General features: G+C 35.9%; 1 protein-coding gene across 10 annotated transcripts in view; it reads right to left on the reverse strand.

Annotated features, from left to right (window-relative positions):
- Positions 1-1,316: 1,316 nt before the first annotated feature.
- The window catches only part of LOC107747688 (electrogenic sodium bicarbonate cotransporter 1-like), a 70,295-nt gene continuing 57,788 nt past the window's right edge, over positions 1,317-13,823 (reverse strand). For 6 of the 10 annotated variants that reach the window (XM_016562287.1, XM_016562286.1, XM_016562284.1 and 3 more), the window contains 11 exons: positions 11,795-11,865; positions 10,403-10,588; positions 10,061-10,174; positions 8,860-9,021; positions 7,078-7,256; positions 5,980-6,052; positions 5,797-5,865; positions 5,374-5,547; positions 4,806-4,970; positions 3,196-3,275; positions 1,317-2,801 (listed from right to left, as the gene is read on the reverse strand). In XM_016562287.1, coding sequence (XP_016417773.1) covers positions 2,696-2,801; positions 3,196-3,275; positions 4,806-4,970; positions 5,374-5,547; positions 5,797-5,865; positions 5,980-6,052; positions 7,078-7,256; positions 8,860-9,021; positions 10,061-10,174; positions 10,403-10,588; positions 11,795-11,865 — 1,379 coding nt within the window. In that variant the 3' untranslated portion in view covers positions 1,317-2,695. Of the gene's footprint in view, positions 2,802-3,195; positions 3,276-3,761; positions 3,856-4,805; positions 4,971-5,373; positions 5,548-5,796; positions 5,866-5,979; positions 6,053-7,077; positions 7,257-8,859; positions 9,022-10,060; positions 10,175-10,402; positions 10,589-11,794; positions 11,866-13,823 lie in introns of all 10 variants that reach the window. The other 4 variants (XM_016562292.1, XM_016562290.1, XM_016562289.1 and 1 more) reach the window with 1 other exon arrangement.

Below are 13,823 nucleotides of genomic sequence, written 5' to 3' on the forward strand. Positions count from 1 at the left end.
TAAATGGACTAGGCTACGTTAGTTTCGTTTAACATGAAAAGAACTGAAAATTCTATGATTTTTGAGTTTACTGTCTGTAAGCTATGGTTTTTACATTATTTTTATAGATTACATTGCATGAACATCTTTATCACAAATAGCCTACTGTATATTTGAATATGTACATACATTCAATTTAAAATGTATATAAACAGAGCAGGTCTGAGTGTGTGCATTTGCTTAGGAATGTCTAAATTCTTAAAATACGCCGACATTAGTTAGTTTTCTCGTATAGGCCTATTGAAAAGAAACTGGCAAACGTCTAATTATCCTGCATTTTGTTTGTCATGAGCAGCCTGACAGTCTTGCTGATGTAGAAAGGTTGTCACATTATGGTGTAATAATGCTAATGCTTTTGAAAGGCTTGGAAAGTGATATTAGTAGAAATGAGCATCAGGGGAAAGATTTTCTTGTGACTGCATGCAATTTTAAACTGCATTATTTGAATAATTGACATCAAACATTTCAGTCTTTATTTCTCTTTCCCTCTTACAAACATTTTCTATCATCTTCCTACAATTTCTCTTTGGCTGGCAAATTGTAGCTTTCCACTCTACTTTAGACCACTGAAGTACTATCTGCAAATTTTTTTTCATAAAATGTCCCAAAGCACTTTTATAATATTCTACAATTACTAAATTAGATGTTAAAGTGCATGTCATGGGACCTGCCACTACTCTGGGCAGTGTTCATTGTAAACACTAGATGGCGACATTGTGCCATCTTCAGTGAACAGCTAACACTTAAGACACAGCTGTTGTAGTGCAAGATCATTATTTATTAATGATTATTAATAAATGTCTCAAAAACGAGGCCGAAAACCCACCTAAAGATTGTTTTTTGTCCCCAAATACATTATTATTACAAAACTAGATTTTCTTTTAATTGGATATTGATGCAGCAGCATAATTTGTAAAGACATGGTAAAGTAAGTTTGATTTAAAATGGTTTGAATAAAAAGTGTTTATAAAAAGCAAATGACCCACATTTGGGGCTGCAGTGGAGACTAGCATAGAAATATTGTGAGTCCACAATAAAGTGAGTTGTTCACATTTGCAAATACCTTTAATGAAGCAAAACTTTTTTTTTTTTGTCTAACATTGAAATATGATTTTGGTGGGGTTATTTACCCTATGTATCAGATAAAATGTTATTAAAGGAGGACAACAGTATAAAAACAGTAACACAAAAATAAATGAGGAGACCATTTAATAAATTCTGTTTTTTAATATTCATTTCCTTTGAAAAATATACATTCTAAAATAATTTCAGCTGTTTTGTTCTAAAAAGTGACAAAACTTGATTAAAAATGTATCATTGTTACACACTCTACAATTAACATTTAGCATTGTTTAAACGTTCAAGAATTTCCCCAGACATGCTTTCACAATATATTTCATCTTTAGGTACCCCCAAAAATATAAGTTAAAAAACCGTATACTTACAAGGTTAAAAGTTGATTTTGAAAATATTGTATACTACAATTTGTATACTTTTGTTTTTTGAAAGCAAGAGGAAAAATAATGACAAATTAGCAGGAATCAACAAAGGATACCGAGTTCTTGAAGGATCAAAGAGAACAATGTTTAGGACATGCACTGTATGACTCAGCACAAATGTCATCTTCATTCAAATGTATGTACCACACTGTTGACATTTTCTGACTTATTTTTTACAAATGACACAACTTGCAATATGACATCCGTAAAATAAAGCACAATTAAAAAAGTGATCTGAATTACACAAGACAACCTTAAACCTAAAGAAATTTCACATATTATTGCAATTCAGGTTTAAGCCACTTAGGTAAATCATTTGAAGGACAACAGACCCTCGAGTACATGTAGGTTATACACGTAGACTTTTATTCTTTTAGACTTTTTCCATAAGCAGGTAACAAAGCAAATGCCTAACCAGACTTGAAACGCAAAATGAATTATTAGGCTTTCTTAATTAATCAAGCTTATTAGAACGTGTTTGGATAATTAGGCATAAATATTGTTCGTAAAACGAAACAAATTAAATTTAAAACCACACTATATTAAATGAAACAATATGAAAAACAGCAGGTTCAATGCCAATCAATAACATTAACCATCATTAAAAAGTTAATCAAGTTAAATATTATAATATATTGTCACAGTTGTTCTCTCTCTTCATAACTGAAGTCATTTGCTGAATAGTTTGCTCAAGATGTACATTAAAAAAAAAGATCAACATTAAGATCTCATGCTGTGCAAATAAAAAAAATGAAAAAGTTAATTCTTTTTTACATAATGCCTACCATGTAAAGCAGAGGTAGAGGAGCAAAAAAATAAAGGAAAAGGAAAATAGTGTCAAGTTAAGTGAAGATTCATATTGTATTGGATGAATAATGGTAGTTGTGGAACTGTGTAAAAACAGCTACAGCATTTCTTTACAGCTCAGCACATACAGTAAGTGAAATATTGAACTGAACTGCATAGTAGTTTAGGAATTACAACTTGCAAACCGTAGTGATTAAGTGAGTGGAAGACAAGCGTTCCTCAAGCTGTTATTTAGTCTTCACAGAATGGATCCATGATGGGGAACAGTCTTTACAAAATATCCCTTGGCAAATGGCTTTCTGCAAATCGCAAGAGCTAATAAAATCTATGTAGCTGATTGGTTGGAGGAGTTATATGGACGTCTCAGACCCTCGACTCATCCAGTAGCAGCCATTGTTGTCATCTGGGTCCATATCTATTTTAATCTGAGGCACATTTAATGGCAGTCTCTCTGAACTGAAAAAGACAAGTCAACTTACAAACAGCTATTCAATTGATTTCCCAGTAACTACCAAGAATTGTTTTGATACTATTTAACCCGTGGTTCAAAGAATGCTCTTGAACAACTAACAAGAGTATTATAAAGGCATTATGTAAGCCTTGATAAATTGTGATGTTGAAAGAAATAAAGGTGACTTTTAGTGTAAGCATCTTGATCTTACTGAATTATAGTAATGCATACCCCCTTTTTTATCAAGTATACAAAATCTGAAACACTTATCTAATCATTTAATGTGTACATTTGATGTTCTTAAGAGTGCTCTGCTTCACACATTCTTAATATTCTATGTTGTTATTCATCCATACTATAATTACATATTACTAACACACAACAGCTTAAGACGCGTACCTTGACATCGGGCTGGTCTGAAAGTAGTGCCGCTTTTCAGCACGATGTATATCGGTCAGTGAATGAAGGGGACTTTTCTCCTGCAAGAGGGACACATGGTCTATTCTTAGCACATACACGGCTTTACATTCTGCTAACACATGCACTATATACCACCCACCATCATGCTTTTACACCATACAGGATCAACAGCACCAGCTCAGTACATACAAAAAAGCAAACAGAATAACTGAAGACTAAAGATGTCCAACGACTGTATATCTGCGATTTCATGGGAATATTTTAATTTACATTTTCATTAGATAATACGATCTTAATACAACTATTAAGATGTTACAAGTTTTAGTTGAAAAGAAAACATTTCCTACGGTTTGTTACATACTAAAATGACTAAAAAAAGATGGAAAAAAAAGTTTTAGTTGTCAGTTGCTATAGAGGACTGAGATGTGACAGAGGAGCAAGTGGTAGCATGCACCGCGTTATGAAAGGAAGAGAAAGCAAAACGCTCATGCTGAATCATTCAAGAGGTTTGAATTGAGGTGAGGCCCCAGGTCCGGTCTACTCACTGTCAGAGGCCTTATCTCCTAAAAAAGGCTCTTGCTCCATCATGTCCATTGGGATTTTAATGCTGGGGACATTCTCATTGTAAGGACAGTCAGACTGCACAGGGAGAAACGGTCAAAAAGAGCTTTAGGAGCTGAACCTACACACACCAGCGTAGTTCATCCTCCATGGATGGATGGATGGATGGATAGACTACCAGTCAAATGTGTCTACCAGTCATAATGTGTATCATACACAGGTATTAAAGCATATTATTAAAGGGCAACTAAGTGAACTTTTTCTTAAAGGTGACATATTATGCCCCTTTTTACAATATGTAATATAAGTCTCAGGGGTCCCCAGAATGTAACTGTGAAGTTTTAGCTCAAAATACCCCACAGATCATTTATTATATCATTTTGAAAATGCCTATTTTGAGTGGAAGCAGAAACACGCTGTATTAGAGTATGTCTCTTTAAATGCAAATGAGCTAAAAGTAGGTTATGACTGTGAATGTAAACTGGGAAAAGCTGGGAAATAAATTGCATGTTTATTTTAGATCTGTGTGGCAGGCAGCAGCAATATACAGTAAATTAATCAATAAATCCACTGCTCTCTTGTCTGCTCTGAGGCTGGGACTCTAAATAGTGTTCTGTGCTCGTCTGTGCAGCCAAAGACAGAACAGTTAGTATGTTTTGCTCAAACTTTCGCCATGGTATTAGAACTGGTACACCGTTGTCGCTTGCGAAATCAAAATGATGGCGCCATGGGTGGAAACTTACAGATTAAGGGGCGGTAATATTATAATGAGATCCCTTTGCAACGTCACTATGGGAGCGAGATCAGACGCGCTTGTTTTTTCAGACGCTTGCAGAAAAAAGCTTATCAAAACAAAGTTACTGAGTTAATCTTTTTCACGTTTCCTTGGTTGATAGATGCACAGGGGACCTGATTATAGCACTTAAAACCTGGAAAAGTCAGATTTACATGATATGTCACCTTTAAAGTCTAAAGTGTTCTTAATACTAACATTAAAACAGTTTGTGGCTATTTTTCAGGACACTCACATCTTCCATGTCACTGTCTATGCTCCCTTGTTTCTTCTTTTTCTTTTTCTTCTCATCTTCCTTCTTTTTCTTGTCCTTCTCAGGTATGACATCATCCAGGAAACTGAGGTCAAGCTGGGAGAAGATTAAGTCCAATGCCTTCCTCACAGCAACCAGAGCCAAGATCTGACCAAAGAGAATAGCAAATGTGCTCTTTCAGTTCAGTGCACATACTACAGATGATGAAACAGTTGCGTTCTGCAAAAAATACAGCACTTGAGAGTTAATATTATGACAAATATGTAACATTTGATCTGTTTTTCTAGTGGGATGCAATAACTGGCACAAGTACATTACTAGATAATAGTTTTGAATAATTCAGATTTTTTAATGCTTTTGAAAGAAGTCTCTTATGCAGTCTTGGTAAGCAAAAGAAACTTCTTTCAAAAACAAAACAAAAAAATCTTAAGTATTCCAACCTTTTGACAGGTAGTGCAATTTTTAGACCTGAAGCTCTCAGTTTTGCAGTCAAAGCCGCTTATAATATTAATGCTTGTTAAATCAAGAACGGCTGAAAGAGGTGACTAACCATAACGGGGAAAACAATGGCAGCCACGGTGGACTTGAGGATCCAGAGGAGCGCCAGACAAAGCAGCTGGATGAAAGTGAAGAGATGGACCTTCCTCAATGGGACATGCCGCAAGTAGATCAGGTCTGGCTGGTGTTTGGCAGGCATGAGGAGCAGCTTGAGCCGGTCCATAAACTGAGAACCAAAGAGCAATACTCAAAAAAAAAAAAAAACTTTTCCCAGCTAAATTACTGTCAAACTATTTCAAATAGTAATTATAAAATAATCTAATGTGTTTGGAAATACCCCAAATTATACTGTATAAGGATTTTATTCCAATTTCTCAAATTCAAATTTGAAATATAATTCTACATCCCAGAAATTTTATTTAAAAGGCTTTTTCAGTTGAGTTTTGAATGGCGCAGAATCGTGTCGGTAACTTACCTGAACTCCGTTGAGTGAAGCGACACCCATGTAGAGGAAGACTCCATACAACACTGGCATTGGTATAAACTACAGGAAATAATTATTCAGACATTCAAAGCCATTATGTGTTTGAGAACAGACAAAGAAAATCACACACATGCAGCAGTGTGTTTGATGCGACTAGATGTATTGTATTGTTACCTTGAGGATAGGAGACATAAAGACAGACAGACCGGTGAGGATGAAGACAAAGACACCAGTAACTCTCTGTTCCCTGAAGAGGAGACAATTACAAAAATGCTGATTTGGTGCTCAAGAAACATTTCTGTGATAGTTTTTTTTTTCAGGAGTCTTTGATGAATAGAAAGTTCAGAAGAACAGCATTTATTTGAGAAAAAAAAATTACTACTATAAATGTCACTTTCAAACAATCTGATGTGTCCTTGCTGAATAAATGTATTCATTTCTTTAAAAAAAAATCTTACTGACTCAAAATACTTGAATGTTAGTGTATGTGGACACCCTCCTCTAATTAGCAGGTTTGGCTATTTCAGCTGCACCCATTACTAACAGGTGCATACAGCAAAAAAAACATAGCTAAACAGTCTTCTTAGACAAACAAACATGCAGTGTATCATTGTTTTAATTACAGGAAGAAGTCAACTGGCACATGCTTTTATCCACAGTGACTTGCAGTACACCTATTAGAGTGACGGTTGTACCCCTTGGAGTAACTTGGAGTGTAGTTCCTTGATCAGGGGCATACAGGTTATAGTTTCTATGTTTAAACCTGCAACATGTAAGTTACCAGCTCACACCTTTAACCATTAGATCCCACTTCCCTCATTAATAATTAGGGAAGTGGGATCTAATGGTTAAAGATTCCACTTCCCTAATTATTAATGATTCTTTCCCTAATTATTAATGATTCTTTCTGATTATAATATTAATCAGATTTGTATTATTAATGTTTATCATTAATACCTGAAATACTTTGGGAATTAACCAAACCAGAGAAGTGTTAAAAGTGCAACCTAAATACTGGGAGTGTGTTTTCAGCAGAACTAGGCCTGTTTACAGTACGTTTGTTCAGCTTACAGCTGCATCAATAAAGCCCCCTGGAGTTCAGTCCAACATGCAGCCTTTTAACAGACGTCCCACTGAACTCAACTCTGTAGTCAACGAGTGACGCAAAAGCTTTACTGTCATAGTCAGATCCTTCAGTTTTATGCCACGACACTCTACGAATACACAGGAACCACCAAATATCACCTCGTCTTTTTATTTTTTAGAACATACCTGACACCCAAAAATTTGGGCTGTTCGCCAGGGGCCGACGTCTCTGTCTCCATCTTCAAGCTGTCAATGTGGGCAATGGAAATAACTGTAGCAGCTACATACCAGGGCAGACCCGTGAAAGAGCACACTGCTAACAGCACAGCTACCCAGAACAAGTCCAGATGATAGCCTGCACCTTTCTGATCAAGACAGAGAAAGTTGCTTACAAAATGCTATAAGAGCAATCATAAACATTTTATGACTGATTATAGTGTTCGGTAACATTTTACAATAATAGTTTGCCCAGTAATGATTTTTTTTCTTCACATTATTTACGCAGCTTCTCGTAGCTCCAAACATGCATGCTGCTATTTTTGCTGTCATAATTGAACATAAAAGGATAATTCAAATAGCTCTTTTCCATTTTCCAATGTCTCGATCAAGTCTATCAAGGTCCAAAACAAACAAAGCACCATAAAAAAAAAAATACAGTATCTATTTACATGTCCAGATAGCCAGTCTTGATGCGTGCAGCTAATTTTGTTACCGTGCTCAAAACCGCTGCTCTCTTTCTGGACCTTTGAGCAGGTCCAATATAGTTAGGGTTAGGGGTAGGGGTAGGTGTAGGGGTAAGCTTTATGGTTTGGGACAAATAAGGTCCCAATAATGCAGCATCCATTCAATAAATCCATTAATAAATAAAATCATATATACTGAATATGTTGTAGTTATTGCAGTATACTGTTACAGTATAAAAATTGTTTCTACTCATAAAAAAAGTGTTTGTGCTGCCTTCAAATTTTAAGTTTAGTCAACTTGAATTGTGAAGTATTAAGTGATAACTTGGATATTTGAGTTATCTTAAGTTAAATCCGGTAAAGTTATTTTACTAAAATTTAAGTTGTGATGGCTAATTGCTACAATAATTTTTACAGTGATATTCTCCAAGTCTAATAGTCTTGAGAGAGGTAGTCACTATGAATTATTTTATGGAAAACAGCTTCTCCTTTTGTATTGAACAGAAAAATAACAGTCTGGTTTCGACTGACATGAAGGCGAAATAACAGAATTTTCATTTTTGGGTGAACTGTCCCTTTAAATAAGCCATCAGTTTTCTTGAGTGCTTTATTCTAACAAATAAAACTACTCTGCATCACACAAAAGTACAGCACAATATGTCACCAGGGCAGTGTAATTCTCACAGAGATAACAATAGGAGCACTTCCATTGGGAGGCATTATAGTGAGAGGACACAATGTTTTGAGGCCAGTCTCACGTCACATTACAGGTCAAAAGAGAATAAATGGTTTGCTTTTGTCTGATTCACAATTCCTCTTTGTTCCACTCAGAATCTGGACCAAAAGTGTGACGTTGAGGTGAAACTGCTTGGTGAAGTTTTAACTCAAGAGTTTGAATTAATATTTTTTTTAAATATATTGTTTCAGAATTTTCATATATGTAGTCTATAATTCCTAGTAGCATACAATTCTTGATTATCAACAAAGCCTTTCTAGCTATCATCTTACAAACTCAGTATATTACAAAATCAAACTGCTTTTCTTTAAGTTTTTGACTTGCCTCAGACCATCTGTTTAAATAATGCTATTTTTGACCCCAAGTTCTGATTCACATCCTCCAGACAAAAGATAAAGAGCTCTATTCGTAAAAGACTTTCTATAAATATCCCGATATAGTCGCCCACGGCACTGCAAGTGTTTCCTGTGGTCCTGGGTGGCTCAAAGTGAGCGTGATAAACCTTCTGGCTCGGGAGAGAATTACACAGCAGACTCACGGCAGGCCTACCTTAAGCTTGTGCTCCTTGCGATTGACAATGACAGCGGTGATCTGCTGATCCATGAAGAGCAGGATGGTGACCAGCAGGGCAGGCAAAGCTGCTGCCAGGTACACCCACCAGGGGTTCCCTCCGAACGGAGGCACAAACCAGCCACGGTTTGGGCTAGTTGGCTGAGGATTTGAGAGGAGTGCAGTTTGAGGATCACAGAAGTTTGCAGTCAGGGCACTTGGCAAATGTTTACAGGATACAAACAGTAACGTCCTGAGTGGATTGGCATTGACAGTGAATCAGTACATAAGATGCAGCAAACAGAGCATGCCAGCCAGTGTACCTCTGATACTTGTTTTTCCTGAACAAAATCTATTTCTATTAAGCAGACCCTCAGGTCACCCCATGTAGGAGTAGAAACACCCCATGTACCGACCCATGCAGTGTTCACTGTTCCAAAACCATTTTACAAAAATAAATAACATATATAATAACATTTTATACAAATAAATAAATAGCTAATACAGAACAGATCATCTCTTGATTTGGCTATTTTTCCCATTATTCTGTTTATACAGTGAACAAAACTTATTTTAAATAAATATTATTTAAAAATTATGCTAGTTGTTTTTTCTAGATAACTGCAGGAAAAATAATTATAAGATTTTATAAATTTTTTTGATATTTTTGGATATATTATGATCTTTTTGGACACATAATACAGTACGAAAGTCTGGGGTCAGTAAGATTTTTTTTTAAAGAAATTCATAATTTTATTTAACAAGGATGCATTAAATTGATCAAGTGCATTTGTTACAACAATGTTATTTTATGTACTGTATATATTATAGTATTATTTCAAATAAAGTTATTTTGAATTTACAATTAAACAAAGAATCCTGAAAAAAAAATGTTTCCACAAAACATTAAGCAGCACAACTGTTTTTTTTAACTTTGATGATAATAATAAAGGTTTCTTGAACAGCAAATCATCATATTAGGATGATTTCTGAAGGATCATCTGCTGAAAATTCAGCTTTGCTAACACAAGAATAAATTACATTATAAAATATATAAAGCATAATAGACCTCTTTCAAAAAAAAATCTTACAGACCCCAAACTTTTGAACAGTACTGTAGGTCTGGAGAAATATTAGAAGTGCACCTCAGAGGGATCGTCACTTTACAGTAACAGACAGACAATGTGGACAGAAAGTTTACCTTAAATTCGCTTGGCACTATGAGCTTTGGCGTATCTACCCCAACCAGAGCGTCGACACCACAGAAGATCAAAATAGCCAGGACAATGGCAAAGTCACTTATGAGTTTCCTCACCTAAGATGGAAAAATGGGGAAAAAAGATGTTGTTTTTTTTAGAGACTAAGTAATGAGCATCACATCAGTACTTTTCCCTCAATAACGGCAGTATTGATTAGGATCAGAGACTGGACTGACAAAACGATTTTTGTCTAACTGCCCGCAGTATATGGATTAGAGACAGGGTTTGGCTAAATATTGCCTCTACACATGTAGTATGATTAGAGCCACAGATTGGCTACTCACAGTAGTAGGAAAGAATGGGCTTGTCTTGAATTTCTTCAGACACATGGAGCAGGTGTAGGTGCCAAAGAAAAGGATGAAGGACATGAGGGTGATGTCGGGCACAAAGTCGCAGGCTTTGCCCACTAACTCCCCTCCGTATTTCAAGCATTCCTTCTTTGACAGTGAGGACCAGCTGGCATTCAAGCGCTGCACAAATGACACAAAGACACATGATCAGAACATCAAATCAAAAGGTGTCTGGATCAAACTTAAAAACCAAATTTAAGATGTTCATTCACAGAAAATCATGACAAACCTTGTAACTCTTTCTTTCATGAGAGTATCAGCAATAAGTCAGATCCTGTTGACTGACTTTATAAAACCATTCTAAATAATTTGAATTACTTTCTTTGTGCATTTACGTGATTAAGATAACTGAATGATGAGAGGAAATTGTTTTCCTGTGGTGATCAGCATCAGCACACAGACCTAACATGAACCCAAGACATTCATTTAAAGTTGAGTGACATGTTTCATGAACAAAGAAAGTTGCAGAACATTAAAAGCTCTCCAGTTTCTGTTTGAAGGCAGATACTTTGTTGTCTTCAACCTCTCTGAAGTTTTACAATGACTCTGTTACTGTTCAAGTTTGCACAAAAGGTGCGAAACATGAGCTATGGCTCACTCAGTTACAAAGATGTTGGCAAGGATTTGGGCATTATATTTCAATTAACTGAGGACTTCATCTGAATGGAACTATTGAGAGATCTATATTATTCACAACTGGGAGCCCAGTTTTTCTATAGAAGAGGACAAAATGTCAGGCAGGTCTGGATAAAATGTTTTAGGAAACAGCCAACAATTTAAGGATTAAAAAGCACCGTGCATTTTCTGAACATACCAAGGACAAGGAAGTTGTCTCTAATGTGTTGTGTTCTATATGGTGACCTCAATGAATCCAACAAGTCTTAAGGCTGGAATACACTACTACACAAGTTTTATCCAGATATTTGTACTGTTTTTTTAGTCTGGAGCAGCCAATGCTAGTTGCTAAAAGTAAGAGCCAGTCTGCAGATTTTCAGCAATTGGCAGATTTCACAGAATATCATGTAGTATATAATGGGCTCAAACTTCCGATTTTTTTTTAGGTTTTTCAGACTATAATTCCATCCAGGATATCAAACATGCTTGATATTTTTAGCCAATTTTAGGACACATATTATTTATTTCTTTATTTGTCCTGTTTCTCCTAGTAATGAGGAGCATGTTTATGATGTTCAATTTTTCCTCTGTAACATTTTACAAAGCTGGCAAGTGTATAATGCTTAGAGTTTTAAAATGTGTTCAGATTTGAAAAGTCATGTAGTGTATTCCAGCCTTACGCATATTTCAGTGATGTTTTGAAACACTTACAGTATCGCTGTAGTTTACAGTCCAGACAAATGTTGAATCAAGCGGATCAGTGTACACATCTGAAGAATTGACTGAAAAACACAAAGGTCAAAGGTTTCAAAAGTGGCCTTCAGAAAGAACCGAAAACATACAGTGGGGTTCCAACATCTGAATCCACCACAAAAAAAAACAATCTTATTTAAACCTGGAAATAAACAATGTTTTAGGATTTTGGAAAATTCTGAAACTTTATAATTTAAAATAAAGAAATAATGCAAATAAAAATAAATTAGAAAAATTCAAAATAGAAAGGTTTTCGCTTCTAATTTTTGCGACCAATTTTACCATTTTATCTGTAATTTAAATTTAAATGTAAAAAATGTATAATATTTTTCATTTGTACTATTCAACACGGTTGACTCCGATGATGTCACTATTTTTTTTTTACCCTTAAATCCTTTAAACTCTCAACGAACATGACAGATTTCACAAGCAGATGCTCGCACAAGTGATAGCATTTTATCATGGTCGCGGGTGAGTCAAGCACAGCATACGTGCCAACCAGATCGCAATGACTGCTGTTAATGGGAACCACTTGTCCAGAGCTTTAATTTTTAAAGAGTCTCTTTGCTGGGTTCCCCTCACTGGAACTAATTTCCACACAGCTGTTGTTTCTCTCTAGAGCATCGGGATTGGAGAGAAGTCGAGGGAGGCCGAAGAGGAGCAAACAGTGGTTTAGAGGAAAGCAGCGTGAGTGGATAAGAGCCCCACCTGCTGTACGGTCTTAATTCACCACACGCATGGAGGAGATTAACCCCAAACCACATCCGCCCCCTAGATTGCTCCTTCATTCCTACTGAGGCCATCACACACACACACACACACCACTAGCACTATAAAAAGATCTATCATCACTAAAGCACAAGTGAATGTCAAAATTGTTGCTAACTCAGCCACCAAAACATTACACAGATACAAACAAGAGATTATTTTAAGTAATTATTACTTTAAAACTTCAAACATTTTAATTGTTTAGTGGTTTGAATATCAAACAGTCCCAGTGTTATAATTGACTAACATATTCTTCCACACAATATAAAACCTGCATGAAAAAAAAAAAAAAAAAAGCAGATGACTGTAGACTGTATCCATTCCTGTTCTTGCAGTCTTCTTTTTATAGCGTCAGAGATGGAAACTCAAGTTACACTTAAGTTGCTAATAAATTGACTTGACTGAAGCCGCTGTCACAATAGACTTTGAGCGAGCAAAATTTTCTACAGACATTGCAACGGTTGTAATATGTCACACTCTGCAGCATCTTTTTTTTTTTTAACAAATTACATTAAAATTCAACATGTAACATTCAAAATATAAATATATTCAGTCTACTCCACTTTACTGCACAATCCTGCAGATTTAAAGTTTTCAATCTTCTGTTAGTCACGTCTTTACGTGATATGAATTCACAAGGCAGAGTTCATCAATTTGCATGCATATGAAAAAGTCAGTGGAACATAAACTGCATGTGACCACCCCTTTAAGGTGGCATCACATTAGCGAAATTTCTGTGTGGCGATGCATGAAGCACAGCTCACACAGAAGTCACTTTCAAACCAAACAGCTTTCTGTTGGTCAGCATGGCGAATTCACATGACCAGCTTGGAACCTTTCAGAAACCTGCAAAATGAAATATTTTGCCCTGGTTAAATTCCTGATTGGGTGGATTCCAATTAAAACGAATGGATTTTGACAGTAAAAATTCTTCATACAACAGTAAATGTGACAGCACCTTTATACTTGTAAACTCGAAAAGCAACATTAGACCTGGGGCCTGTACCATGATGGTAAGTTGAACAAATTCAGAGTTACAGGATTAGTTTCGAGTTGACAAAACCAAACCACTCCAATCCGGCTTTGTTGGTGCCATGATGCTGATCATCAACTTTCTTTGTCAACTCAGGCTTTGATCCTGAGTTTGTGGAGCGTGTGCACATAAATGTGTGACATCAGTGGCTAACAGCCAATCACATGCCTTGCAACACAGAGCAAG

Source organism: Sinocyclocheilus rhinocerous, unplaced genomic scaffold (genome assembly GCF_001515625.1).
Source record: "Sinocyclocheilus rhinocerous isolate Xijiao unplaced genomic scaffold, SAMN03320098_v1.1 scaffold2846, whole genome shotgun sequence".
NCBI lineage: Eukaryota > Metazoa > Chordata > Actinopteri > Cypriniformes > Cyprinidae > Sinocyclocheilus > Sinocyclocheilus rhinocerous.